The sequence below is a fragment of the Sminthopsis crassicaudata genome, chromosome 2 (genome assembly GCF_048593235.1).
Source record: "Sminthopsis crassicaudata isolate SCR6 chromosome 2, ASM4859323v1, whole genome shotgun sequence".
In the NCBI taxonomy this organism is placed as follows: Eukaryota; Metazoa; Chordata; class Mammalia; order Dasyuromorphia; family Dasyuridae; genus Sminthopsis; species Sminthopsis crassicaudata.
The window spans coordinates 635,939,731-635,966,678 of NC_133618.1; the positions used below are offsets into that span (position 1 = coordinate 635,939,731).

At 41.3% G+C, this 26,948-nt stretch overlaps 1 protein-coding gene across 1 annotated transcript; it reads right to left on the bottom strand.

Annotated features, from left to right (window-relative positions):
* Window positions 1–532: 532 nt before the first annotated feature.
* Window positions 533–26,948, bottom strand: SIRT1 (sirtuin 1). The gene is given in 10 exon segments (XM_074296605.1): window positions 533–2,849; window positions 4,656–5,201; window positions 6,772–6,958; window positions 7,524–7,603; window positions 9,838–9,985; window positions 19,431–19,583; window positions 21,353–21,594; window positions 24,130–24,243; window positions 26,489–26,558; window positions 26,561–26,948. Coding segments are annotated over 10 exon segments (2,166 nt in total). The 5' UTR covers window positions 26,861–26,948; the 3' UTR covers window positions 533–2,523.

Below are 26,948 nucleotides of genomic sequence, written 5' to 3' on the forward strand. Positions count from 1 at the left end.
CAGCCACAGGAACATCCTTTCTCAAAGTAACTTTCCAAGCATGTCCTAAAGTTGAAGGCATCGCCATTGCCCTGGTCACTATCTGCCTTTCTCTAGTGTCATACTCTCAAATTACTAAAAGCATGTGCCAGCTTTATTCGTGGTTAAGCTTAAGGTATCATGAAAATAAGTGGGATACTGGCATTGACATTCTAAAACTGGCACTTCGAGGCAGACATATGGGAGAAAAAGGTAGGTAGTCTCATGGCAATCGAGGCTGGGAATCTCTGGAGGCTTTTTTATACCTGCCTCTTCCATTAATCAATCAAGATCAGACATCATCCACTTAATTCCTGGGGCAGGGTCTAAATTTCTGTACCTATTTAAAAAAAAAAAATCCTGCTCTTATGGTCTTAAATAGTTTAGGAATAACAAGGTGTCTGTCAGCTGCTTAAAGTTCCCCATTTACTCACAAGAGAGATGGGAAAATCCCCTCGGTTTCATAATGTATACCTCTGGGAAAAATAAAATTGTTTTAACAGAAAGAAAAAAGTCAAATGACAAATTTTTAATAGACTTTAACAGGGTGTACAAGTATAAAACACTGGTTTTGTATTTCAAAAGTTGCAGGGAGCCAGTCATTTTAAACAGTCTACAAAACATATGCCAGTAGATTACATAAAAGACACCATATATACAATATAAAAAGCTGAAAACAATCCTCACTGTAAAAATAATTTAAAACAGAAATCTTTCAATGTAAAATATCATCTATAGCACAAGCACTTCGTATCATGCAAATGAAAACTAAACATACTGCATTCTTTAATGGAACCAAATGAGATCCAAGATAGTTTTGAATTTAGACTTCAAGACAACATGCCAACAGCTTGTAGATTTAACAAATGTCCATTTTTAAATACAATTTTAGTTTCTCTGGCAGTTATGGTCCTAATTGGTGTCTTATGCTTAAAGAACAGCTACAATTTCAAACCCTTACTAATTAAACATTGTAATAAATAATAAAGCAAAGCATGAAGAATCTGTCCTTTTTTGGGTCGTGTTGAAAAAGTGGTTTGGAAAATAAATGCTTTATTTATTGTGCAATTTTACAAAATATGAACTTCAGAAAGCTGGAAAATCCGTAGCTGAGGAACTGTGATGTCGTTTTAAGGCAGGCTACATGACATTTGAACAAAGCTACATTATAGAAACGAGTTCCACCATTCATTGACCTTGCTGCTGGGACCTTCTGCGCCATGGCAAAGTCTGTCACACTAGACTAAAAATTGGCATTTTTATGACCCCACATTCTCCAAAACAGGAGATGTGTGTGACCTCCAAGAGGTATACTTTCTGGCAGACTATACTGAATGTTGAATTACTTTGGAATAAACGATCAGCTTCCTGTCACTTTCCTGTGGTATTTGGGAAGGGAAAACAGCAGTCCGGAAAAAAAAAAACAAAAAACCAAACATATTATATATATATATGTATGTATGTATATATGTAGAGAGAGATGAGAGAGAATCTTCTCCCCTGTTAGAAGTACCATTATTACAGATTCAGAAAAGCTTTGCATATTCACATCTTGGCAGTTTCATGTTTGTGGCAAAGGCCCAATGCAAGCTGTACCACAGTGATAGGTATTTACACAATAATGGTAGGCTATCTTCTAATCGGGGAGATCCAGCGAGGCACCTCGTATTATAAACATTTCCAAAGCATTTTTAGCCAAGTTTTTCCATGGGAGTTTTATGAGCCAGTTCAGACAATGCTAACCCATCCACAGGAAATTCCATAAGCCTTCTTTGTCTCAAGTATTCCTGATCATCTCTTAAGCCCCATGTCTTATGAAAGCAAAGACTTTCTGTGCTTTCCCGGGTCGTCGTCATCTTCAATCTACAAACATTACGTGTTTTTGAGACCAAAAATTAAGTTAGCTGCCACTAAGTCTTTGAAAATGCCAGTGTTTTGTTTTGAAGGGAGAAAGAGGATTGGGGGGAAAGGGGGGAGGAGGCTACTTTGTTGAATAAAAAAATTTAGCAGAACAGAAGCATGAAGGTGTGAAACAATCATTTGAAATATTACAAAGAAAAAAACCGTGGAAAAATACCAGTCTTTGGTCTAGATTAGCTGTTCCCTTTATATTAATTTAACATCCGATGGCTTTTGGAAAAACTTTAAAATGCTGAGATTCACTAGATACCTCCCCACCCCCCAAAAAAACCTCTAACCTATATATACATACAGATGCATTATCACACAAAATGAATCTGGGGGGGAGGGGAAAGTGAACAGTGACTAATAGCTGACTAAAGATACTTAGTACCTTACCTTTCTTTTTAAAAAGTTAGTGTTGAGTGTACAATTATAGAATTACTGAAAAAGTAAAAATTATACATGAAAATCTCATTTAACTGTCTATAAACACCACACCCTTAGAGTTTTCCTTGCTCTCAAGTTCAGAAGTAAACATTCATTCTGACATGCCCAAGTTCCTAATGCTGGTGGAAAAGTTTCTGTGACCAGGCAAAGGTGACATTATGATCGGTTTGATGGATGGTCGACTTCGGCCGTCTCGTCCTTAACGGACGCGGCCTCGTTAACGGCCCGCTGGCCGTCTCGGTCACACACGCACCCGGGCCCGCCTCGCTCGGCCACATCGGCGTCCTCCTCCAAGCCGTTATAGAATTCTTCCATCTCGCTCTCATCCTCGATAGGTTCTTCAAGGCTGGGGCTGTGGCAGGTTCCACTGTCACTATTACTGCCACAAGAACTGGAGGACAGGACATCGTCTTCAGAGTCTGAGTAGACCTCGGCGCCATGAAAAATGTAACGATTGGGTGGTAAAAAGAGGTACTGGTTACCTTAAAATCAGATTGTGAGACAAAAGGGAGACCGATGTTATTTAGTGCTCACCAGGTAAGCTCCTATGTCAGTTGTTTCTGGTTACTTATTTCTTACAAAATAACCACCATCTTATAAGAGTTAAATAGTCGATCAATGACCTGAAACTTACATTTCAGAGACCCCCCCTTCTTGGATCTCTTGTTTTAAAAGCCAGGTTCCAATTCCTCCCACCTCTACCCTCTCCGGCTTTGCCTCCTTACCTGCATATTTAATACCAAAAGGAGGTTTTTATCTTCCGAGTTTTCACTGATGAGGACAACAGCCATGTTTGCCTCAACTAATAAATAAGCCTACTCTGCTAAATAGCGATTATCCCACCTAAAACATGGTTTTTTCTGAGAAATAGCCAAAACGACTCCAGGAGTTTCAATGACAGAATGGGCGGACATCTTTACGTGTCCCAAATGTGAAAGAGGAAGTTCCAAGTAAAAAAAGGGAAGGGAATAAACATTTATCCTGCCAAATATCTCGGGCTGATCTCACCAGGCCCTCTTCAACTTACAAACTGGTCGATATTCAAAACTTTTCCCCAAAGGATTGAAGAAGGGAAGAATACTGGGCTCTGGGCCAGCCTGAAATACCTGAATTTAGAGGGCAGGCCTGACTGCCAAACACACTTAGGGGTAACCTTTTCAACTTGTTTGCCTGCTGCTCTAGTGATGGAGATATAGACAGAAAAGGGGAGGGGACTTGGAGGGAGATCTCTCACATTCCCAAAGAGGGAGCTTCCTTGGGTTTGAGACCCAAACATCCTGCTCTCCCCGAAATCCAAGGGAGTACAACTCAGTCCCCAGAAAATTCCCCGGGCACCTCTTGTACCGAAGGCCCACTTCCCTTTCTATAATATTTGTCCTTGTATTTTAACTGTTTCCCTCTCCTTTGGGGCTTAAAGGAAACATAAACCTTTTCCAGTTTCCCAGAGGTCTTTCTAAAAACAAGTAGAGGGATGGGTAGAAATTTGCTCAGAAGCGCTAATCTCTTTCCTCTCCGCCGTCCCACACAAAGGGCACACCTAAGCACCCCCAGGTCTAATCTGGGCTTCAGAGGAAACCCCCAAATAAGGAGCTACTTCTCTGCAGGAAGATGATATCCTAAACGAGTGCCGGAACACTGCCCTGTCCCATCCCCATCTAAAATCATTCTAAGAGAAAGGGAGCTGTGGGGGAGGGAGAGGATCTACATAGCACCTGCCCAGGACACCAGGGCCCAAGGGGTGGTTCCTGCTGCACAGGAAGGGGTGGGGACATTAATAATACTCCAATACTTCCAGTTGGGCGCACCTCCCCCCAAAGAAGCCTATGGTCCAGCCCTGATTTAGCTTTAGACTGACTATATGAGTTTCTGTGGTCAAAAAAGTAAAAAACCATTGGCTGGCAGGCAGCTTGGCTGGTGACAAGTCAGAACTTGCTCAGGTGCTTCCCTTCTCTCCTGGGAGTCCAGCCTCACACCCACCAGGAGTACACTCCTACTGGGGAAACTCCAGAAAGGGCCATCTGGGATCAGAGCAGTGCGGCATAAATGGCCCTCCCAGGCGCGGTTCTGCCCTCGAATTCTCAGACTGGTGGGCTCCTTCGCTGTTCTCCCTCCTGTGCTTGGGGCCCAGGAGCCGCTCTCCTCACTGCACCTGCTGCAGCACTTCTGCATGGTCCCCCTCAGAGCAATCTCTCCCCCAATCCCCCCACAGACTCACCTGCCAAGATGCCTCATCATTGGGGTTACCAAGATTAGCCAATTTCCCAAGAGGATTGACATCGATTACTTACCATCAAGCCGCTTACTGATCTGCTCTTTGGCCAGTCTGTTGGGCCAGCATTTCCTCAGCGTTTCCATAACGGAAGTTCGTTCGTTTTTCTCTCTGTTCTCCCCACTGTGAGCTCCAGGATCCTCCAGCTGTTCCATAATGCTGGCAGAGTGTCCCGAAGGCGCTCGCCCTTCTGGCGCCGGCCTCTCTGCCTTGCAGCCCCCCCGTGACGTGGCCCCCTCATCGGAATCCCCAGGTTTCCTCTCAGCTGCCCAAGAGTGTGGTGGGGAAGTTCTGCCAGGGGAACTAGAGTCTTCGGAAACATTGAGCGGCGTGGGGGGCAGCGCCAGCCAGTGGGCGCCAAAGTCTCTCTGGGTACGCGGAGGCTTGTCTGTGATCTCGGAGAGCTTGGCCGGGTTGGGGCAGAGGCGGCTGTATTCCCCCCCCAGCCGCTGGCAGAGCTCGTTGATGATGACGTCACAGTCGCCCAGGAGCTCGACATCAAAGTGCAGGTGAGGCAGAGGTTCCCTGTTGATCAGGATCTGAGGCACTTCATGGGGTATGGAACCTGGAGACGAAAAGCATGTGAAAATGCGGCCGGGCCCAGTCCCAACCCAGGCTTTGGTGAGCCACGTGGACCTCCCAGGTGAGGCCCCTTGGCACAGGGCTTGTGGCGCCCTCCAAATGTTGTAGAAGCTGGAGGCCTGAACTACTGATTGTTATTCATTAGTAAACAACTAGAAAAGGTCATGGTCAGATTAACATCCTTCCTTTTTCTGGTAAGACTAAAAGATCAGAAGAGTATCCTAACTTTTTTGATCATCTGATCCACAAAAAATCAAGAAGTTATCAACTAAAAGTATTTGGAGTATATACCATATTAATAATTAGTAAAATAAAAACCCATTTACCTGAAGATACACATTTTTCAAGGATAAGATCAATATGAAATAACAATTGATCCCAGAGGTAATAGGAAACTTTTGGATTTAAGTCAAATAGCAACCTAGAAAAGGCGTATGTCTTGGGAAGACCACTTTTGGCAGCTGTGTGGAAGAAGCCTGGAGAAAGCAGACACAGGAGGCAAGGAGAGGTGAGAAGGTGATGAAAGTCTGGACTAAAGCAGGGGCTGCCCAAGCAGACAGAAGGCGACAGAATGAGGAACGTTGGATGGGCCAAGATGAGCCTGGTTGGGTATGTCCGGTGAGAGAAGAGCCAGAACTAAAGAGAAGTCCCAGATTAGGAACTGGAACTTATGGTGAGAATGATCATGAGATCTGGGATAAAGATAAGATCATATCTAGAATACATATTATATCAAAACTGCACCACCTAAAACAAAAAGGAGAGGTGGGGGAACCAGATGCAGCCACAAGATGGGCTAATGGTTAGGATGGAACTGTCCTGAGGGAGGCTGGAGCTTTTAACATGGAGAGAAGCTATAGACAGGGAGAGGGCTTTGAATTAAAAACAGGCTGAGTTGAGGAAGAGCCCCATGACTGGCTACTATGGGAAATGTGGGATATAACCCACTGACAAGAAGAGAAGGTATCAAGACAAGGCTCCTACTTTGGAAATGAGTCAATGCCATTTCTATAGTTTACTTCGATTTTGAGAAAACATGGGACTAATTTTCATATGCTATTCTACGATTAACAACTAAAATAACTGAAATTATCTTAAAACATACCCCCTACACAAAAGCCTTTTTTAGCTTAAAAAAAAAAAGAAAGAAAAAATCATTTGATAGCTAGGCTTTATATAGTAATTTAAAGCTTGCCAAAAGCACTTTACAAATATTTCATTTAATCCCCACGGTAATCCTAGGAATGAAGTGCTATCATCCCCATTTTAGATGGTAAAAACAAGGCAGAAGTAAAGTGTACTTGGATATCCCTGAGCCCTCCAAGTACAAGGGTCAAAATCACACCAATATTAATACTCACTATTAATAACCTGAACCCCCTCAGGCAGAAGAAAACTGTGCTATTATTCTCTCAGGAACCCTGCCATGGCACTGCTATACCAGGATCTAGGGGCAACAACTAATTCACTGAGATATGAATAGAGGGGACTCCCACCTCATTATTATCTCATGCACATCCTATTATTCTCCCAGAAACTCCTCACCAACTTACTCGGAATCAGCGCTACTGGTCTTACTTTCAGGGAAGACCCAATAACAATCAGGAGATCAACTTCATCTTTGTCATATTTCATGGCTCTATGAAACTGCTCTGGTAAGTTTTCACCGAAGAATACAATCTCTGGCTTCATGATGGCAAGTGGCTCATCAGGTGGGCACCTGGGACATCGAGGAACCACCTACACGTGGACCAAAAACAAAAGAAAACAAATACAATTCCAAATCATTAAGATCCAACATTTTCAACCTTAAGTTCAAGAATGATTTTTCTAGAATTATACAGTTATTGAAGCCATATAACTTCTTAAACTTTCTAACAATGGCATTTTAAAAACATTGTTACCTGATACATGAAAAAAAGAATTTAGACTGAACAAAGAACAGTTCTTTTGCAAATGTATGATGATGATATAATGGAATAGTGATAGTATGGTGGTGGTTGGTTATAAAGCATCGATGACATTGATCAGAATGTGTTCCTTTGGCTATGCTATCTGCTACAATATCACTTAGATTGTTTACATCTTTTTTGTCCTTCAATTTCTGGTGTTAACAGTGAATCGTGCACTTCAAGAAAGAGACAAACACAGGACATAGTTACAACTTCCACCTGAGGGCTGCTGTCCCCTACAGGGTGCTCAAGTCACCTGGGCCAACTAACTAAAATCCCTAATGTTAGTCCCCAGAATTCTTCTACTAGGCTCTGAGAAGAGAAACCAGCCCTCATCCCACAAGTTACTTTACCTGATTAAAAATATCATCACGTACGGCTTCAGAATCCACTTTATATTTACAAATCAAGCAAGAAGCTGTTGCAAAGGAACCTGAAAAGAGACAGGTGTTACGGAAGGAATGTTTCCTTCTATGTATATAAGCACAAATTCTCTCATAGTATCCTAGAATAATTAAATTACTCTCGAAATAGCTGAAATGGCCTTAAAATATGACTCCCTAAACATAAAAAAAACACCCAGACTTATCTAGGACTCAGCACTGTCTTCACTTGGTACAAGAGGATCAGGAGAAATGAAGGATAAGCATCGACTTTGTTGAAATTAAGAAAAAACCCTGAACAATTTTGAATTAGCAAGGCAGACTTCTTCATAGTTAAGAACATCAGTCAGGAGAATGATCTTAAAAACCTCTGAACCTCTTTGTCCTTCCCCAAAGAAATCCCAGGCAAAATTGGTCACACACTGATCCTCAGAGAAAAGTTAAGTTGATCAGCTGTTCATATAGAAACAATTGAAGTGCCCAAAGGAAATGGTCAACTGTAGAGCCAGCTTTAAAGGTTTTCATTTGTCATTTCTGAATTTATCTACTAAAGACCAACTTTAATGTTTACATTTAATTTAATTTTCAATAATAAAAATAATTTTTCAATAATAATTTTCAATAATAAAAATAATACAAGCTAGCATTTCTATAGCATTTTAAATATTTGCAAAGCACTTTACAAATATCTCATTTGAATTTAACAACCCTGGGAAATAAAAGCTAATATTATTCCCACTGTACAGATAAGGAATATTGAGGCAGATGGAGGTGAAGTGACTTGCTCAAGTTTAATAAGAGGCAGGATTCAAATTCAGATCTTTCTGATTCCTGGATTTCTGCTCAATTTACTATGACCTTGACTTATGCTTCATCCCATCCAATGTTAATGTACAATGTAATCTCCCAGCCTGTGATCCCCTCTGCCAAAGTGATTTTTCTTTTTTAATTACTATTTTATTTTCCCCCAATTACATATAAACATTTTAATATTCAATTTAAAAACTGAATTCTAAATTCTCTCCCTTCTCACCCCTTCATTAAGAAGGCAAGCAATTTGATCTAAGTTCTACATGTGTGATTGGGCAAAATATATTTCCATATTTGTCATGTTGTAAAAGAAAACACAGACCAAAACCCAAGAAAAATAAAAAGTTTTAAAAAAGTCTACTTTGATTTATATTCATATTCCATCAGCTCTTTCTTTGGGGATGAAGAGCATTTTTCCTACGTCCTTCAGTTTTCTCTTGGATCACTGGTATTCACAGCTGATCATCTTACAATCTTGCTGTTACTGTGTGTACAATCTTCTGGTTCTACTCAATTCACTTTGCATCAGTCTACTGAAGTCTTTTTCTGAGAGCACCTAGCTCATTTCTTATATCACGACCATCCTTCAATTTCCAATTCTTTGTTACCAGAAAAGAGCTGCTATAAATATTAAGACACAGTTCCAAATTGCTCTACATAATGGCTGCATCACTTCCTAAGTCTACCATTGGTGCATAAGTGTCAATTTTCCCACATCCCTTCTAACATTTAAAATTCTCAAAGTCAAACTAATATGCATTTCTCTAATCAATAGTGATTTAGAATTATGCTATAACTTTGATTACTTCACCTAAAAACTGACTTTTTAAAATCCCTCCTCAATCCCCCCTTGCTTCTGTCTTCCTTAATACACCTTCCCTTCTAAAAGCAGTACTGTCTCCCCAGCTCTTTTATCTTATCCTCTTCCCCTCTTTCTTGTAGGATAAGATAGAATTATATTCCCAACTGAGTATAGATGTTATTCCTTCTTTGAGCCAATTCTGATGACAATGAGGTTCAAGTGTTCCCCACCTCTTCCCCCATCTGCCTTTCACTTGTGTAAGTTCTTTCTTGCCTCTTTAGATAATTTACCCCATTCTACCTCTGCCAAGCTTCCAAAGCCCTTGGGGTGTGGCCCCTATCCTCCTTTCCTCTCCACTTCCTATCTCTGTGCCTTTTGATGGTCATCCCCTCTGCCTGGCTTGACCACTCAACATCCCTGCCCCCAGACTTGCTTTCTATTTCTTATTCTCTTTATGCTTTTCTTTCCTGTACATATTCATCACAAATGCCCTTGTCATCTCCCCTGTTGAAAATGAAAGCTCCTTTCAAGCTCTTTATTTCACTCTCACAGGCCTCTTGATTGCTTTGATGATATCAGCTCATTCCAATCATCACATCTCAGGTTCTGTATTGATAACATTCTTACAGGTGAAAAAAATTCCCCAAAAGCAATTCTGAAGCATTTACTAACCATGACACTGTATAATCCTCTGAATTCCCGCAACTTGTTCCAGTGTGTCTATGTTCTGAGTGTAGTTTCGGAGCAGTTTTCCTTCCTTATCCGACAAGGCTATAAATTTATGGCAGAGAGATGGTTGGAATTGCCCAGGATAAATTTCCTATAGAATGCAAAAGAATATCTAGTTTATACTTTAAAAAAACCTTTTGTGGATATCTTTTCTTTTTACATCACCGACATTTCCAAAATCATTCCTCTTCTCCCTCCCTCCCAGAGACGTGTCTTATAAAAGAAGGGAAAAACCCCATAGTTCACTAAAATTAACCAACATATCAAAAAATCTGAAATTATCTGTATTGTTCCATTCCTACTGCTCTATCCCACCCCTCATCCTCATCTCTGCAAAGGAGAGAGATTCCTTCCCGTCTTTCCTTTGGGATAAAACTTGGTCAAAATAAATTCAAGGATTAAGTTTCCATCCTCTGGGGGCCATTCTTTCCATTTACGCTGTTGTGGTTTAGAAATCTGCACTAAAGGCTTGGAATTGTTTTTCTGGCTCTATTTCCCTCACTTTCAATCAGTTCTCGTGTAACTTTCTTCTTGAGACTCATCATAGCCAATGTTTTTTCCAGCACACTATAAACCAATACACTCATGGGCCACAAGCTGTTCAGCTATTCCCCAATTGATAGAAGGCTACTTTGTTTTCAGTTCTTTGCTATTATTATTCTAGTGAACAGGGGGGACTTTTTTTTCCCCTTTAAGGTACATGACTAGAAGGGCCAAAACATTTTACTCACTTTCTTAGAAAGATTCCAAACTATTTTCCAGAATGGCTGAACCACTTCATAGCTCCATCTTTGTACAATCCCCCTCCTATCTTTTGCTATCTGTCCACTGAGTGGGGGAGGATGATGTAAAGCCATTCTGATGGGCATTAATCTTATTTTGAACATTGAACATTTTTTTTGGTAGAATAAGGAGATGGCGATACTTGTCCTGACAACTATTTCCTCAAATCCTTTGTCCACTCATCTTCTGGAGAATGGTTTGGTCTGCATGTCTCACCTTTATCAGAGACATCTGATATTTTAATTTATCTATAACCACAACAATTCATTCCCCCCAACGTAGTCATCTTAAGTTTATCCACAAAATTGCCAAAGTATTTACTATTTCAGGTCAGTCACTAGGCATCTGAAATAAGACCTAATTTATGCCATTTAAGATTCTTTTAGCCACTGGACTATAGAGTCTAATTTTTCTTAGGGAAAAAAGGAATAAATAGATACAAACAAGAATTTCAGGTTTCAAAGCTGCAAAGTATCATGGAAGTATTTGGAAAGCAAGGGAGAAAAACATTTGAAAAGTTTCTTTTTTTTCTCCTTTGCCATTTATAATAAACAGCAGCCTGTGCCATGTCTAAAATTAAGGCATAAATTCTTTATCAGACATTTCCTTGCCCTGGTAAGGACACACTCGGAGTATTCAACTATTATGAATGCTGGGCTACTATACTGTGCATTTTTTACTAGCAAAGAAAAGTTTCTCCTCTAAAAACAAAAAATCATGCTACCCCTCTGCCAATGTTTCATTTTGACTTTGATCTGGGCCTGTGATTTTTGGTAGAGAACTCCAGTTCAAATTCACTCCACAAACCCAGCCTGGCAACTTATCAGTAACTCAGTTCAAGTTGCACGGGGATCTTGAGGTTAAACCACTTGCCCAGAGTCACACAACCAGCAAGGTGTCACAGACTGAACTTCAGCCTCAACATTCTTAAACTCCATGATCTGCCTCTATTCACTGTCTTATTAGCACTGAGATTAAAAGGAAAAATGAGGGCTTTATTCCCTTCCAGCTCAAGACAAATATTTTAAAAAGCAGATATCTCTTTACAAAACATGGTTGTCATAATCAATTTCCCTCATAATTTTTTCTTTAAATGGTTTCATATCATTTTTTTTTCTCTAGTTGTGTCCGACTCTTGCTGCCCTACTTAAGGTTTTTTAGGTAATCACTACAATGATTTGCTATTCCTTTTCCAGCTCATTTTATAAATGAAAAAATGTGACAGTTAAGTGACTTGCTCAGTCACATAGCCAGTAAATATCTGAGGCTAGATTTGAACTCGGGAAGAGAAGGAGTCTCCCTGACTCCAGGCCTGACATTCTATCCACTGTACTAAATCTGGCTGCCCATTAAGTGGTTCCTACTTAACCGTTCTTTCAGCTTCTATAGATCAAATCCCATTTTTCTGAATCCTTGCACTGTCAGTAAGCTCCTATTATGTACCAAGCACATCAACAGAAACATATTTCCTCCTGAAGATTCCATACATCCAAAACAATCCTTTTCAATGGAGACTTCTCATCTTTTGTGCCTCAAAGGACTAGGGTGGGAGGCCTATTCCCAGCTCCTGCTCATTTTCAGACTTTCTTATACTGCCCCATGTCACCTATTTTCTCAAGTCCATGCTGCTTATAGCATCTTTACTGTCACCTAACCAGTTTCTGAAAGGTCAACCTACTTTTCCCCATGCACAGTTCATGGTCTTGCTCTCCATTTCACTGATCTCAGAAACCTCAATATGGTGATCCGTCTAGCCAACAAACCATACAACTCTTCCACCTTCTCACTTTTTACCTCTTTCCCAACTCAGTCCCACAGGGGCCGTGACATCTCAGATTTCTGCATCTGATCATGGCTTCAGAACTGGAAGAGATCACAGAAGCCACCTAGTCCCAAGCCCCTCATTTCAGAGCTGAAGAACCAGAGGCCAAGAGATTTGGTGACAATTCAAGATGGCAAGCGGTGGGCCTGGGATCTGAACTGTGTTCTTCTGGACTCCAATATACCACCCACCACCTCAAAGATCCAAAACTTTGCAATCTACCTTGAGTTCAACATCCTCCAATTCCAGTAATGATTGCCTCAAAATAGACCTACCCTTCCTATTTAATGTGACCCCTCCTGTTCTTCCTTGCTGCCCCTGACAACCCATAACACCCAAGAACCCTGGTTAGTAGCCCACGCTGTATCTGGTCCAAGACCCTCACAGCAAAGTCCATGAAGATGTGATCTAGCAACTTCTTCTGCAGGTGTTTCAGCCCTACCTCTTCGGCTGCCATAACTCCTGAAGACCTGGAAAAGAAGGTTCTCACCATCAATGCTATCCCCTGGCACTGTCAAATGTTACCACCTGCTTTGCTTCTGTGCCCTAAAAAACTACGGGACATTTCCATTTGACTTGTTTTTCCCATTAAAATAAAAGCTTCCCAAGAGCAAGAATCATCTTGCTTTTATCTCCAGAGCTTAGAGCAAAGTGACACACGTGGCCCATTCTATCTCCAAGAGGCTGGATTCACTTGCCTTCCCTCTTCCAGGTTGTTCCTCCTCGCCTCCCCACCCCAATCCTGCCAGATTTAGATCTCCTTTGATGCACTTCAGCCACCTTCCTGCCCTGCTTCCTCTAGGTTTAATCAAAACAATCACTGCTATAGACACTGAGTCAACCAAGTGAGCTGTTCCACTCACCATTCTCATGACTTCTTAGACTAAAACAACCCTCCTCGACTCTCGCTCCCTCAGCTGTTGTCTTCCTCCACTAGAAGAGAAGCTCTTTGAAGACAGGGACTTTTTCCTATTTGTACACTCAACAGCTAACACAGTGGTCCTCAAACTTTTTAAATAGGGGGCCAGTTCGCTGTCCCTCAGACTGTTGGAGGGCCAGACTATAGTAAAAACAAAAGCTCACACTCTGTCTCTGCCCCTCAGTCCATTTGCCATAATGCGGCAGGCCACACAAACATCCTCAGCAGGCTGCATCTGGCCCGTGGGCTACGGTTTAAGAACCCCTGAGCTAGCATGTTACTGACCCATAAATGCTTGCTCATCCACTCACTCCCATTTGTGCAGTAATATCTATCCAGCACCTACTATGTCAGGGACTATTCTAAGGGCTTTACAAAAATTCTCATGTGATCCTCACCAAAACCCCAGGAGCTCGATGCTGTTATTATCTCCATTTTACAGCTAAGAAAACGGAAGCAAATAAAGGTAAATGACTTGTCAGGCTCATCCAGCCACCATGTGTAGGAGGCCAGGGTACTGGGTCTTCCTGACTCCAGGCCCAACACTGACCACTGTGCCACCTCACTATGTCACTAAAGCTAATCCACACCCTCCATGACAAGTCAGGATCTCGCTCTGCAGTTATCATCTCTTTCACATTCACCTTCAATCTGTTCTTCATCCTTGGCAATTTCCCATCTGTCTACAAAGCATCTTCAGATCTCCTCACGCTTAAAAATACCCAGGTTCCTTTGTCTGACCTGTATTTATAAAAAACATAATTCTCCTTGATACCAAAATTTTGGTCTTAAATCAGGCTTATTTCATTAATATCCATTTGCTATCTAGAGAATAGCCAGTCTCCAGGAGAGAGAGGTAGACAAAAGTACTAAAAAGGAATCTTTACTAAAGCAAAAACCAAAACAAAACGCCTCTATCATAAAGGGAAAAGTAAAAAGAAAAAGAGGAAAGGCCTTCCCTCTCTGGGGAAGACCAATCTGCCCATTCCCAGCACACACTGCCCGTTCACTCACGCTCTCCCTCCGGCACTGGGATAATGGTGTCTTTGCCCCCACACATTGTCATGCCTAGTATGGCTCCTTCAGAAAAAAGACAGCAGGAGTAGCCACATCCCTATTGTCAGGAGGGCAAAGATAAGAGGCAGGAGGGAAGGTTGGGTGGCTAAGGGGAGGACAAGGCAAAGGGTCCAGGAGCACAAGGAAGGAACAGCAAACACTTTGGAGAACCTGGGAGTCAGCCCTTCTCTGCCCTGGCTCTCTGTATCCAGGTTTCCCAGTGATCTACACATAATGGAACCAATATTCTTCAGGAAAGGATGACCCACAGATTTTCATTTTCTTCTTGGAAGTTACATTCTAAGAATGAAGACAAAACCAGCTTAGGTGGGTCATTTCTGTCCACATTCTTGTGTGGGGCTGGAGAGAAAGGTGCCCAAAGAGTCTGAATCACTGTTTAAACTCAAGTGTTCCCTTTTGGGGACAACATTCAAGATAATATTAAAAATTAACATTAGTTTTCATTTAAATAGTTTTCAGAGTAATGAATTCCTAGTTCACGGGTTTTTATCAATCCAACATAACTTGCATTTGGATAGTAAATTGGAAATCAAGGATTTTCAGCCCAAATCCATTTGTGGAAGAAGTTGGAATCTGTGGGGAAGTGAGAAAATTCCCTCTACACATGCAAAGCAGCAACTCCTGCACTCCTGTCTTCCAGGGTAACTCAGGTCCTGGGAAATTTACATGATCTTTCCATGGCCACATAACACAGTGAACTTCAGAGTCTCAACTAGAACTTGGGTCTTCGAAATTCCAATTCCACTAAGCCTCCCTCCCCATCCCAAAAAGGCCTGGGTGACTTCTCCATGAATGAGCATTCTATCCTTCATTCCTATGTCTTTCTACAAGATTTGCCACAGGCCTGGCATGAAAATCTATGTCTTCATTCAAGGCTCAGTTCAGGTGATCTCCACTTATAGTGTTACCTTCTCAGATTATTCTGTATTTCTTTGTGTACACTAGCTGTATCCCTCCCATTTCGTACCCTTCTTCCACAAAGTCAATATTTCCTTCAAGGACGGTTTCTTTTTTGGTTGTTTCTCAGGGTTAACCAGCAGTAGCTGTTTAAGTGAAGGCGTTTTGAATGGAACTAAAATAACAGAATCTAGATTACAAAGAATTTCTGAGCCAGTAGCTATTGGATAATATAGTAACTTCTCCCTGAGCCCCATGACTAGGCAGGTATAATATATTCAGTGGTCTGGGGCATAGAGGTGAGCATCATTGCACATGAGCTTTCAGGAGCCCTCCTAGCCCACACCAGCTCTGGATGCACAACACAAGTGAACGTCTAAATAACAATGGGATCCATGTACATCCTCACATAGTGGCACCTCCTTTGCCTCCAAATACAACATCCATGGCATCAACCACTATAAGTGAATTTTCACTCTCTTCATTCTCAAAGTAATCAGAAAATTAAATTTCCCCAGAGAGTTCATTGTCCAAAAGAATAATGACAGAACATGGCCATACAGCCTTCACGTTAGACCCAACTGTAGTTCCTTTGTATTGAAGGGCAAAGCAATACCTAGTCTTTTAGTGAGGAGGCACTTGGGTCTAAATCTACTTTCAATTATTTGGCTGTCGCACAGCATGGCATGGCAAGGGGAGAATGGGAGACTGCTCAAGAATTCTGCCGGTGTCTGTGCTAGGGCAATAGAGTTTAAGTCTGGCAATCATTCACTTTTCCCAACGAAGCAAGAGATATTTCCCACATTTTGCCAAAAGTATGCTCCTCGCTGCTTGACATATAATATGGGCCCATGGTCAATTTCTGTTCATAATTTTCCTGCTAAGGTAGCTTTGTGAATCCCTGTAAAAACATGGCTCTAAATATCCTCCCAATTTTTATATGCTGATCTTAATGCCTTTATATACTAAATATTAATTCTTGGAATGTTTTGCCCAAATAAATATTTTTTGCTCAAATTACTTCTGTCTCTCCCATATGCTACTGATTAAGCATTTATCTTAAGAGTTACCTTCAAGAACTAGAAAGCATTCCTTGTCAGTTTCTCTTGATGCAATTAATGCCTATTTTAAAGTACAGTCAAGCAGGTTACTTTTGTAAAGTGATTCCTTTCCTCTCACCATATAAACTTCTATTCACTGTTTCCTTTCTGCATGATGTATATGATCTCACACAACGTGATATTAAGTGCATATACTATGCTTTACTTGAAAAAATACCTTTTATCTTTTTTATTCTCTGAAGAGCTGTCTTTATCAGACAACACTGGTTAAAAAGGAGACAAGACAAAGTTAGAGGGAAAATTTGGGGCAAAGTTGGGACACAGAACAAAAGCATTTCTTGCTTACTTGCTTCTATTCTGTAAAATGCTAAGACTTTTATGAAATATTTTATCCTTTATTTTGTAAGTTTGCTTATTTGTTTTGTTGATGGCCATTCAGCTTATTGTAATTTTTAAAAAATTTAGAATCACTTTAGCCAATTTCAAAAAGTTAATCTCAATAAGTTGAGAATTAGTACAATTGAGGTTATATTAAAAACTAGACTACCTATGTTCAGCTATCAAGCATATTGTGCTTTGCTTTTTCTATTCTCAGATATCACAAATTTTTCAAGACTACTTTTAAAAGAAGGCAACTAAATTGATACTAATAAGATGGCCACAATGAACTTCCAGTATTTAGCTTTAGTTGCTAATATTAGCAGGTAAATTAGAGTGGGATATTTGGGAGAAATGAAGAGATTTACTGATTTAGCAGTCCATGTTACTTTTTTTCCTTTGAATGAGTAGCAAAGATCTATGAGCATCTTGTATATATACTACTGAATTAAATCTTTCTTATCAGGTGCACAAGAAAAGCCCTAATCACTATCTGTCTTTAAACAAAACTCATGGAAATTTTTGCTAATTAAGGGTAGTAGTATTACTACTAAAATTAAAGTGAAATGGTTGAGTCAGAATACGCAAAAAACTGAGTTTGGGGTAACAAAGACCCGAGTTCAAATTCTATCTCTAACAATTAGTTTTGCAGCCATGGAAAAATCATTTAACATCCCTCAGTCTCGGTTATTTATCTGTAAAATAGGATAGTAATACATGTAGATACTATCTCAAATAAGCTCTCATGTAAAAGACTGGCAAATCGGTATGTAAGGGCTATAGAAATGTCAAGTCATCATCACTTTCATTATATCTGACTTGACAAATGTGCAATTTGACCAAAAAAAAAAAAAAAAAAAAAAAAAAAAATCAACCTAAGTGCATTATTTATTTTTGAAACTACCCTGTAGTTTGGCCATATGTAAAAAAGAACCATAAACTGTCCACAATCTTGATCCTGATCATTCCTAAGAAAAATAACCTAAAGAAAGAAAAATGTGTATAAAAGTAGCTTGTGACAACACTATATAAGAAAAAGACCAAGAACAGGAAAATAGCAAAGCAAATATCCTAACATGGTGCACACCAAATAGCTACCTGAAAAAATGCATTAATAGGTGAAAGACGTGATTCCATTTTGTGCAGTTACATTTCTATAGTAATATATTTGAGAAATATAGGAAGAAAACAACATAACTATGTAGAAATTTAGAGAAAAATCTAAATAAAGTTTAATGATTATTGCTTTTAATTTTTATTTTCTACTTAGTAAAAATTAACTTAGGATTAATTTGTTATAAACTCCCCTCAAGAGTTTTGGGTCTAGTCCAGCAAACACCCTCAAGAGCCAATTTCTGAAAGATCAGCTTTCTTTATTCATGGATGACATCCACCCCTAATTCTGAGGGCTGCCTCAACCATCCCCCATTTTCCCAAAGATGACTGACAAAAAAGTTGACACTATTACACGCTACCTAGAATAAATGGTGATACTATACAGAATGATTATCCCTTTATACAGTAAAGAAAGCATTATTAATACATTCAAAACCACTTTTCTCCTTAAAAATTTCATAGTCTTACTTGAAAATAATATAAATCTCAGAAAATTTACAGATTTCTTCTAATTCCATCTGGGTTCTCATTGTAATAGGCAGCCCCTTTACTATTTATTTCCTATCTCATTCCCTGTAGCATCTATTTCAAGCCTTCTTTTCCCTCAAGCCTCCCCAACGTCTCTTGTAATCCTAACAAAAACCTGTATTGACAATGCAATGGTCAAAAGAACCATGGTTTATGAATACAATAGAAAATAATTTATTAGAAGCAGAGGGATTCCAAGAAGCTTGAGAAACTATATATTGATGCATAGCAAAGAAAAAAGAAATAGGAAGTAGAATTTCCTAGTAAATACAGAGAGACTGTAAAGTGTGATTATCTAAAAGACCCTAAATAACTGTGATAGCCCACCTCAGGGCCAGAGCACAAATGATATAGAAAGAAAGGTAGTAACGTACATTCTATCAGATACACAACGCTATGCAGATTGGCTTCTTTTTTAGTTACAGGGAGAGAATTCAATGGATGTCCATTATATAGCAAAGGGATGATAGTGTAAAAACAGCAGATAAAATTTTAAATCAATATAAAATTTTAGGTCTCTTGAACACACTTGTAAAGTTTTAAGCACCTTCTCAACCCAAAACTCATTAAAATTTGAGGTAAATCAAGGTTTTTTTTTTGTTTTTTTTTAAAGGAAAAAATTTTTTTCAAGGGTTTTAATTAAAACCTATATTTGAAATTATGATATTTTGAAAAATCAATTTTCCTTCATGTTATAGGTTTACTTGCTTCAGCTAGTCGCCCTAAAAATAAGTTGCTAAAAACTCATGCTGTTTCTCCATCCCTTCTGGTAATATGCATGCTTATTCACCTGAAGTAGCATCTTCTTCAAGTTAATCTTCACTCCCTTATCTCACCTCAATGAGCACTTCATTTTAATTGTCTTACTCAATAATAGCATTTATTGCAAAATAAACAGTTCATTTCTGCAATAAAATGGCAATCTCTTTAAAACATTTAATCCTGAAAACAATACCTTTGCAAATTTGAAAAATGGTCTTGGATCTTTTCTGAAATATTCGATATCAAACATTGCTTGAGGATCTGGGAGGTCAGGGAAATCTACTGCCAGGCGCGCATAAATACCATCTCTTGATCTGAAGTCAGGTATTCCACAGGAAACAGATACCTGGAACATGCATGGTATAATTTCTATAATTAGATATTTGAGCTCTATAATTAGATAGGTTCTTACCACACAACTAGAGATAAACAAGGAAAGGAATCAATTGTAGTTTGATCTTCCTTTTAGGAGATAGCTCGATGGGCTACCTATAACTTCAAAGGGAATAAAACCAAAGATCTTTAAGATGTCAGCTTATTTCCTTATGGCTAAAGCAGAAAGAGAGAAGATAGCTTGAGACAAGCAAAAGAAATTATTTTGAAGCCTTTGACCCCATCATAGGAGTAATTCAGATTTGACAAGGATCAAGAAAGTGAACTTTCTCTACAATAATCTGTTTAAGAAGACAATATTGGAGGGGAAATTCCATAAAAGCAAAGTCTAGATTCCTCTTCCTAAGAGCTAAATCATTTGCCTTTATTACAGACAACATCACAAATATTGGAGTTATCTGGCCTTTATCTTTAAAATAATATATACATCTCCATTTCATAAGAAAAGTTTAGAAATCCATATATAGTAATAATAAAAAGATTTGGAAAATGTATCCATTTCTCCCATTGTTTTTAGTATGGCATTTCTGGTACTACTTTAGACATTTGTTGCCAGGGGTAGACTCTACGGGGTTTCCGATCCATAAGCTTTCAGAGGCTCAAACAGCAGCTGCATACTGTGCCAGTTTTTGGCCTGTTAATCTACAAATTTGTTGCAATGGACACCCCAAGTAGAGCTAGCCAAGGTCTAAGGGTGCAATGCCTGTACCTCTAAATTTGATCTGCTTGAGATTCTCACAATTTCAAATATATTAGCAGGCTAAGTTCTTTCATCTGGGGACATTTTGAAAGGGCAGACTTGCTACTCTTTAGATTGCTTTACAGAATTCCTTCAAGCAGCATCATGGCTGCAAAGGAATCACCCATAGGAGGTAACAGTAACCTGGCCTGATCAGCCTTAACCAGCCTCACATGTAGGATGCCAGCCTCAGAAGACGGGCATACAGTCAAACCAAAGCCTGCCTCAATATCTCCCAGTTAGGAGATATTCCCCATCACCACTGATCTGCTCTTCCTCCTCTACCTGCCTTTCTCTGCACTAACCACTCACTGAGAACACTTTGGATTTGCATTCTTTCCTCAGAGAACAGAGAGCTCCATCTCCAGTGTCCCAATTTGAACTTTTTTTTTTCCTTTTAGGAAGGGGCCTTAAACCAAGTACCATAAATCAACTGCCACTGTACTATTATCCCAATTTTATGATTAAAAAAAATCTCTTGCTGTCCTCATGGTAGGAATGGGCTCCTGACTCAGGGGCAATTAATGCTTGAATGTCCATCACCCCTAGAGAAGCATGAGTTACTTGCTGTTTTGCACAGTCCTAAGTGGACAAGCATTGGATTCCTCTACCCAACCCTGCCCCCACTGAAGCCAATCTCCCAGTCTCTTTTGGAGGGATCAAAGGAATGTAACTGATGTATACATTAAGGGCTAGGCCCTGATTCCATTCGCCATTTGTCTTATGGAGTGATTACCCAGAAGGTTTCTAGGGAAGAGCTTTTTTTCCCCTCATTATTGACATTTAACTTGACAGTAAGTATATATCCTGCTGCTATACTGAATCTGCCTGCAGCCAATCATATACACTCATTACTACATCTATGAGTATCTAAAAAATTACACTAATTATTTTTTTTAAACCCCACACAAACTTTACTGGGAAAAGTATGAGGAAGAGAAACACATTTATTAAAAGCTTACTCTTTTAACAACCATACATACCCCAGCTCCAGTCAGAACGATGATTTTTTTGCACTCCTGCAATAATTTCACAGCATCCTCAATTGTATTAATATCTTTTCTCTTTTTCCTTTTTGGTGGTTCTGAAAGTATGTTTATAACAATCTGCCAGAGTGTCATATCATCTAGTTCAGGCGGGGGGATTGTTTCTGGCAACAGATCCTTTAGGATTGTCCGAGGGTCTGTGCCAATCATGAGATGCTGCTGCACAAAAGTGTAAGGACCTATGATTATAAGGGGGAAAAGAATGGGATTAAATCACCCTTCTAAAAACATCTACAACTGAGTAAGATTTTTTTTTCAAATTGAAAAAAATGCAAGTTCAGTTAGAATCAACTCAAGATATTCTCAAAAGTCCCAAAAGATATTGCTCACATGCCTGAAATTTAACAATCTAAATTTTAGCAATCAAGTGAGTCAAGACTACCCACTTAAAAGAAGCCAGAAGAGGTAGCTTCTAAAGTAAACTGGGGCTACAACTATCTACATAGAACTCTGTGGCAGTCAAAGGAGTTTTCTCTTCTACCAACCTTAGTTCTGTGTACTGTAGAAGATGGAGATTCATCTTTAATTTAGCATTCACAAATTTAGACTGAGAATTTGCTATTCACTTAGATGACTCACTTCCCAGAAGCATTTTTACAAATGTTTAACACTGTTCCCTCACCTCTTCTAATTTCTCAAGTATTTTCAAACTATATGGTATTAAAAGATTATCACACTTTTAATTCTTCTGCAGGGGAAACACCGCTAAATCTAAGATTTTAAAAATCAAGAATCTTGGGGCAGCTAGGTGGCACAGTGGATAGAGCACCAGCCTTGAATTCAGGAGGACCAGAGTTCAAATTTGGTCTCAGACACTTAACACTTCCTAGCTGTGTGACCCTGGGCAAGTTACTTAACCCCAGCCTGGGGGGGAGGGGGAGAAATCAAGAAAGTAGGGGAGATTTTTAACTGTTCACTAAAATGCCAGCTAGACTGAGTTCTATCAATAACTCTTACATTAAATCTTCTCCAAAGTACAGATCTTATTAGAGAAGGTCAATACTTCTCCAAAAAGTTAAAGTTCCAATTTTCACCTGTAGCTTTCCTATTAAAATACATTAATTATGAGGACTAAAGCAGAATAACTCTTTCCAAGACAATCTGTCACAGTGTCACACTTGCTTTTATATGCACTCCACATGTATAATTCAAAAGAGCTGAGAAGTCAATCTTAGATTGTCCATTAAAGCCACAGATACTTACATCCAAATAAGTAGTGAGTCAAATCAAGTCAACAAGCATTTATTAATCACCTATGCTAGGCATGGTGTTAAGTGAAGGACTTCAATAAAATTCTATAGACCCCGCCCCTCTAAAAAAACTGATGCCACAATGTAGAAAATTTAAGGAATTTCAAAATTTGGAGATATATGGGAGACATAGGGGGACTCTGGCACAGAACCACAGAACATGATGTGCCTGCATTACAGAATGCTTTATGAGCAAAGATGCACTTAGAAGATACACTTAATAAAAACAAAACAAACAAAAAAAACTTTAGTAATAAATATTAAAATCTAGATGTGGGAGCCATATTTAATATCAAAACAAAAACATAAGAGCTTTTGTCTGAATATCAGTAGGGAAGGCCAAGGCAAAAAGTTCTTAAGAAACAAATGACAAAAGGTTGAAAAGGCAGTAACCATCCTGACATGTCATCTTGAAAAATGTGACTTTGGATTCTAGAAGCCTTCTTTTATCCCAGGAGGAAAAAGCTCAAGGCTAGCAATATGCTACAAAGGCATCAATTTCTGACTTGAAAAGTTCCCAAATTAGGGCTCTTCAGGTTCTATAATCAGATTTTAAAGACTCTTCTAGAGCCAAGTACCAAGATGAGACCAAGCCCAGCCAGCTGAGACACTTTCAATCCTTTCCTCCTGGAGGGATAAAGTGAAGACCCAGTCTGATGGATACTGTCCTTTCGAGAAGGGCTCCTTCTGATGATGACATGGATGATATAATAACATAAATCCAAGAAGGCTGAAGCATATGCTTCTATAGTATCAGAACTAGAAAAGACTACAAAGGTCTATCTGCCTATCTTGTCTCTGAAGAACCTTGGAATTCAGTGAGACATGGGAGAACCGCTCAGAAGGCATCCCTGCATTAAAGGAGGCGCTGTGCTCTATGAGCAAACAGAACTGCAGAAGTCCCAAAGAAATGTGAAACATGTCTACTCCAAATGGGCAGGCAAGCTATCTGTGCCCTACCCTTAGCAGAGGCTTCCGAGCCACAGTCAGACATGATTGATCCTTGGTCTCAACAGAGCGGCGTCATTTTGGTCCTCTTCGATTATGAGGGACAACAACCAGTCCCTTCACTGTATCCTGAGGCCAAAGGCTTCAGAAGATTTAAGGGACCTGCTCAAAGTCACTCACCTAGCTGGTGTGGGAGAAGGGGCTAGCCCTCCTGCCTCACATGTAGCCGGCCATGCCAGCAGCTATCTGTTCTGGCAGATGACAAATTTCCTTCTGCATGATGCTGTTCTAGACACTCTCATATCACTCCCCCCCCCCCCCCCCCCCCCGACAAGAAACCCTTTAGCCTTGGGAAGCCACTAAAAAGACTTGGCAACAAACCAAAAAGGAGACCCTGGAACTCAAGCTGGTACAAGGGCAAAATGTCTCATTGCAGGACACCTTTCATGGCCCTGGCAGGGCAGCATTCTGATGGAAATGGCCCCAGAGTGACCAAAAACATCCCCAAACCTGCACCTGTTCGAGGTCTGGGAGTCCAGTCACTGGAGCTTGCATGAGAGGCTCGATCATCCTCGTCACTGTCACAGGAATGAAAGCCATTGGCAAGAATTTCATCACTGAAGAGATTTTCTGCAAAACAGAAATAAATTACCTTAGAAAAAAGTCCATCTCTCTAACAAGGATGGTCTAACAGACCAAAGGGACGACACAGCACAGGTGAAAGAACCTCCAAGTCCAGAGGATTGGTTCAGGTTTGTCCTGACAAATGGCGCTGCAACAGTAGCGCATACCTCAGTTCTCAGAGAGAACAAGTTGGCAAACAACTGCAGCTCCAAGGAGGCAAATTCCTTCCTGAAAGCTGGCTACGGCACAGGACCAAAAAGAAAGTATGCTTTTGTTAAAGATCCATTATGACTATCTTCAAAAATACACAAATCACAAAATTTTACTCACTAGAAGCAGTTAGAGAAAGGATAGATTAGAATGTTGGGCCTGAAATCAGGACGAATTAAAAATCTCCCCGGATTGTGTGACCCTGGACAAGTCACTTTTCTGTTTGCCTCAGTTTCTTCATCTATAAAATGGGGAAAGTAATAACACCTACCACCCAGGATTGTTGTGAAGATCAAATGAGATAACTATAAAAAGTGCTTGGTATACAGTAGGTACTATATAAAGGCTTATTCTCTTCCTCTTTCCTACTTCAATTACTACTTCAAATGTCTATTTTATTATTATATTAATCGACTATCTTAAAAGTCTACTTTCAAGCCACTGTGCTTGGCACTGGAGAACTGGGAGATCAAAAAATCTGTTCCTATCTTCAGTCCCTTATATTTTTCTGGGGACTGGAGCATAATATTTGTAGCTAAGTAAATTCAGATGACTTCTAAAAAACAACATCATCCATGTTTTACTCTTTCTCACAAGGCATATTATAGCTCCAACAAAATTGGGAGTTTCTTGAGTTAATAACTAAATATCATCAATGACTTGGGCACCTTCCTGGTTCTTAGTGGCAAGACTTTGTGCCTCCCGTCTCATGGTGGGAGGATGCACCTAAACTTGGCCTCCAGTGTTTGGGCATCCAGCGCCACCTCCTTGTTATGAGACATCAGATCAGTTCTTTACTATTGGCTAAATTGATAAGCATCATTGTGTTTTCATCTCAAAGATTCTGCATTCCCAGTAATTAGTAATCCAACTATAGAATCTAATTCAGCAAAAACAAATTTGATATTTACTAAAGTAGGACTGACTGCCCATCAAACTGGAGCACTTTTAAACATAAACCAAGATAATTCACATTTGCTTCCTTCAACCAGTTTCTAATATGAATCTAACATGTAGCTAGAAATCCTTCATAATAATAGTAACATTTTCACAGCATTTATTAAGTGCCAAGACATTGTGCTGTTGCTAAGCATTTTACAATTACCTGATTTAGACCTTACAGCAACCCTTGGGTTAAGAAAACTGAGGCAAACAGGTTACACTTAGCAATTCTTCAAAAGCCAGTAGTACCAAAGAGCTCGATGCCAACTGCGGTAAATTATGCTAATAGTTGCTGGTCAATATCACAAACCAAACTGCTCACTCTCCCTCCTAAGGATAGCACCGCCAATAAGGACTACTCCAATTATGTCTTTTGGTGCAAACCTTTGTACAAAGCGCTAAGTAGCAGCCAGCAGAAAACGTGATGCAAAGACGGGATCAGAGTGGGGGGTGGGGGAAGAAGCGTTTCAGGAGAGTGTGGCCTTCTCTAACTTTAGGAAGGCACCCCTTCACTTCCAGGAGCCTCACTCGAGCCGGCCCGAAGGGACACAACCTGTCAGCGCTGGGGATGCCCCCGGCACCAAAGTGCCAATGCCAGGAGGAGGCATCACTGCCTTGCCCCCTGACTCTGCCTCCATTTACTGGAAGCTTTTGCTCCCTCTGCTTCCCAAGCCTGGCTGGCCCAGTCCGACAGAATCAATGCGGGCAAGCCCCTTCGAACTCCTGAAACCTCGGGACCGGGCTGGCTAGGGCTGCCGCGGGAAGCGCTCCTGCAGCCCGCCCTCGGCCTGTCAAGCGGCGGAGTACTCGGGTCCCGCACCGGGGCGCGGAGGGAGAAATGAACATCTCGGCCAAGGGCCCCGGCCCGGCGGCCGCCAGAGCGCACAGCCCGCTCCAAGCGCCTACTACCCGGGACCCCGGAACACGGAGGGGCCCGCCGAGGAGGCTTGGGGGAGGGCCGCTTCGGGTCGCGGGCCCCGCGGGGAAGGCCCGGCCCTCCCTGCCTGCTTCCCTCCCTTCCCTTCCCCCCCACGGCTCTCCCCGCCTGGCCAGCCCGCGGGGGGCGGTGCGCAGTCGCGGCCGCCCGGACCCTGCGCACCTCGGTAGCCAATCGCCGCCGCCGCCTCGTCCTCGTCCTCGCCCCCCTCTTCCTCCTCCTCCTCGTCGTCGTGTCCTCGTCGTCGTCGTCGTCGTCCGGCGGCGGCTGCGGCGGCGGCTCCCGGGGCAGGCCCCGCAGGTCCCGCGGGCCCGGCCCATTGTCCCCACCGGGGGCGACCGCGTCCGAGGCCTCCCCGAGCGAGGCGGCCGCCGCCTCCGGACCCGGGCTCCCCGCCCCGCCGGCCCGCTCCGCCCCCGGGCCGGAGCCCGGGCCGTCCCTGCGCTGCCGCTTGCTGAGCGGCTCCCCGCCGGGCTCCGCGGGACCTCCGCCGCCCGCGCCGGGCTCCAGGGCGAGCGCCGCCTCGTCCGCCATCTTCAACCGCCTCCTGCCCGCCTGGGCCTGGGCCTGGGCCTGGGCCTGGCCTCGGCGCCGCCTCCGCCGCCCGCGCTCTGCCGCCCGC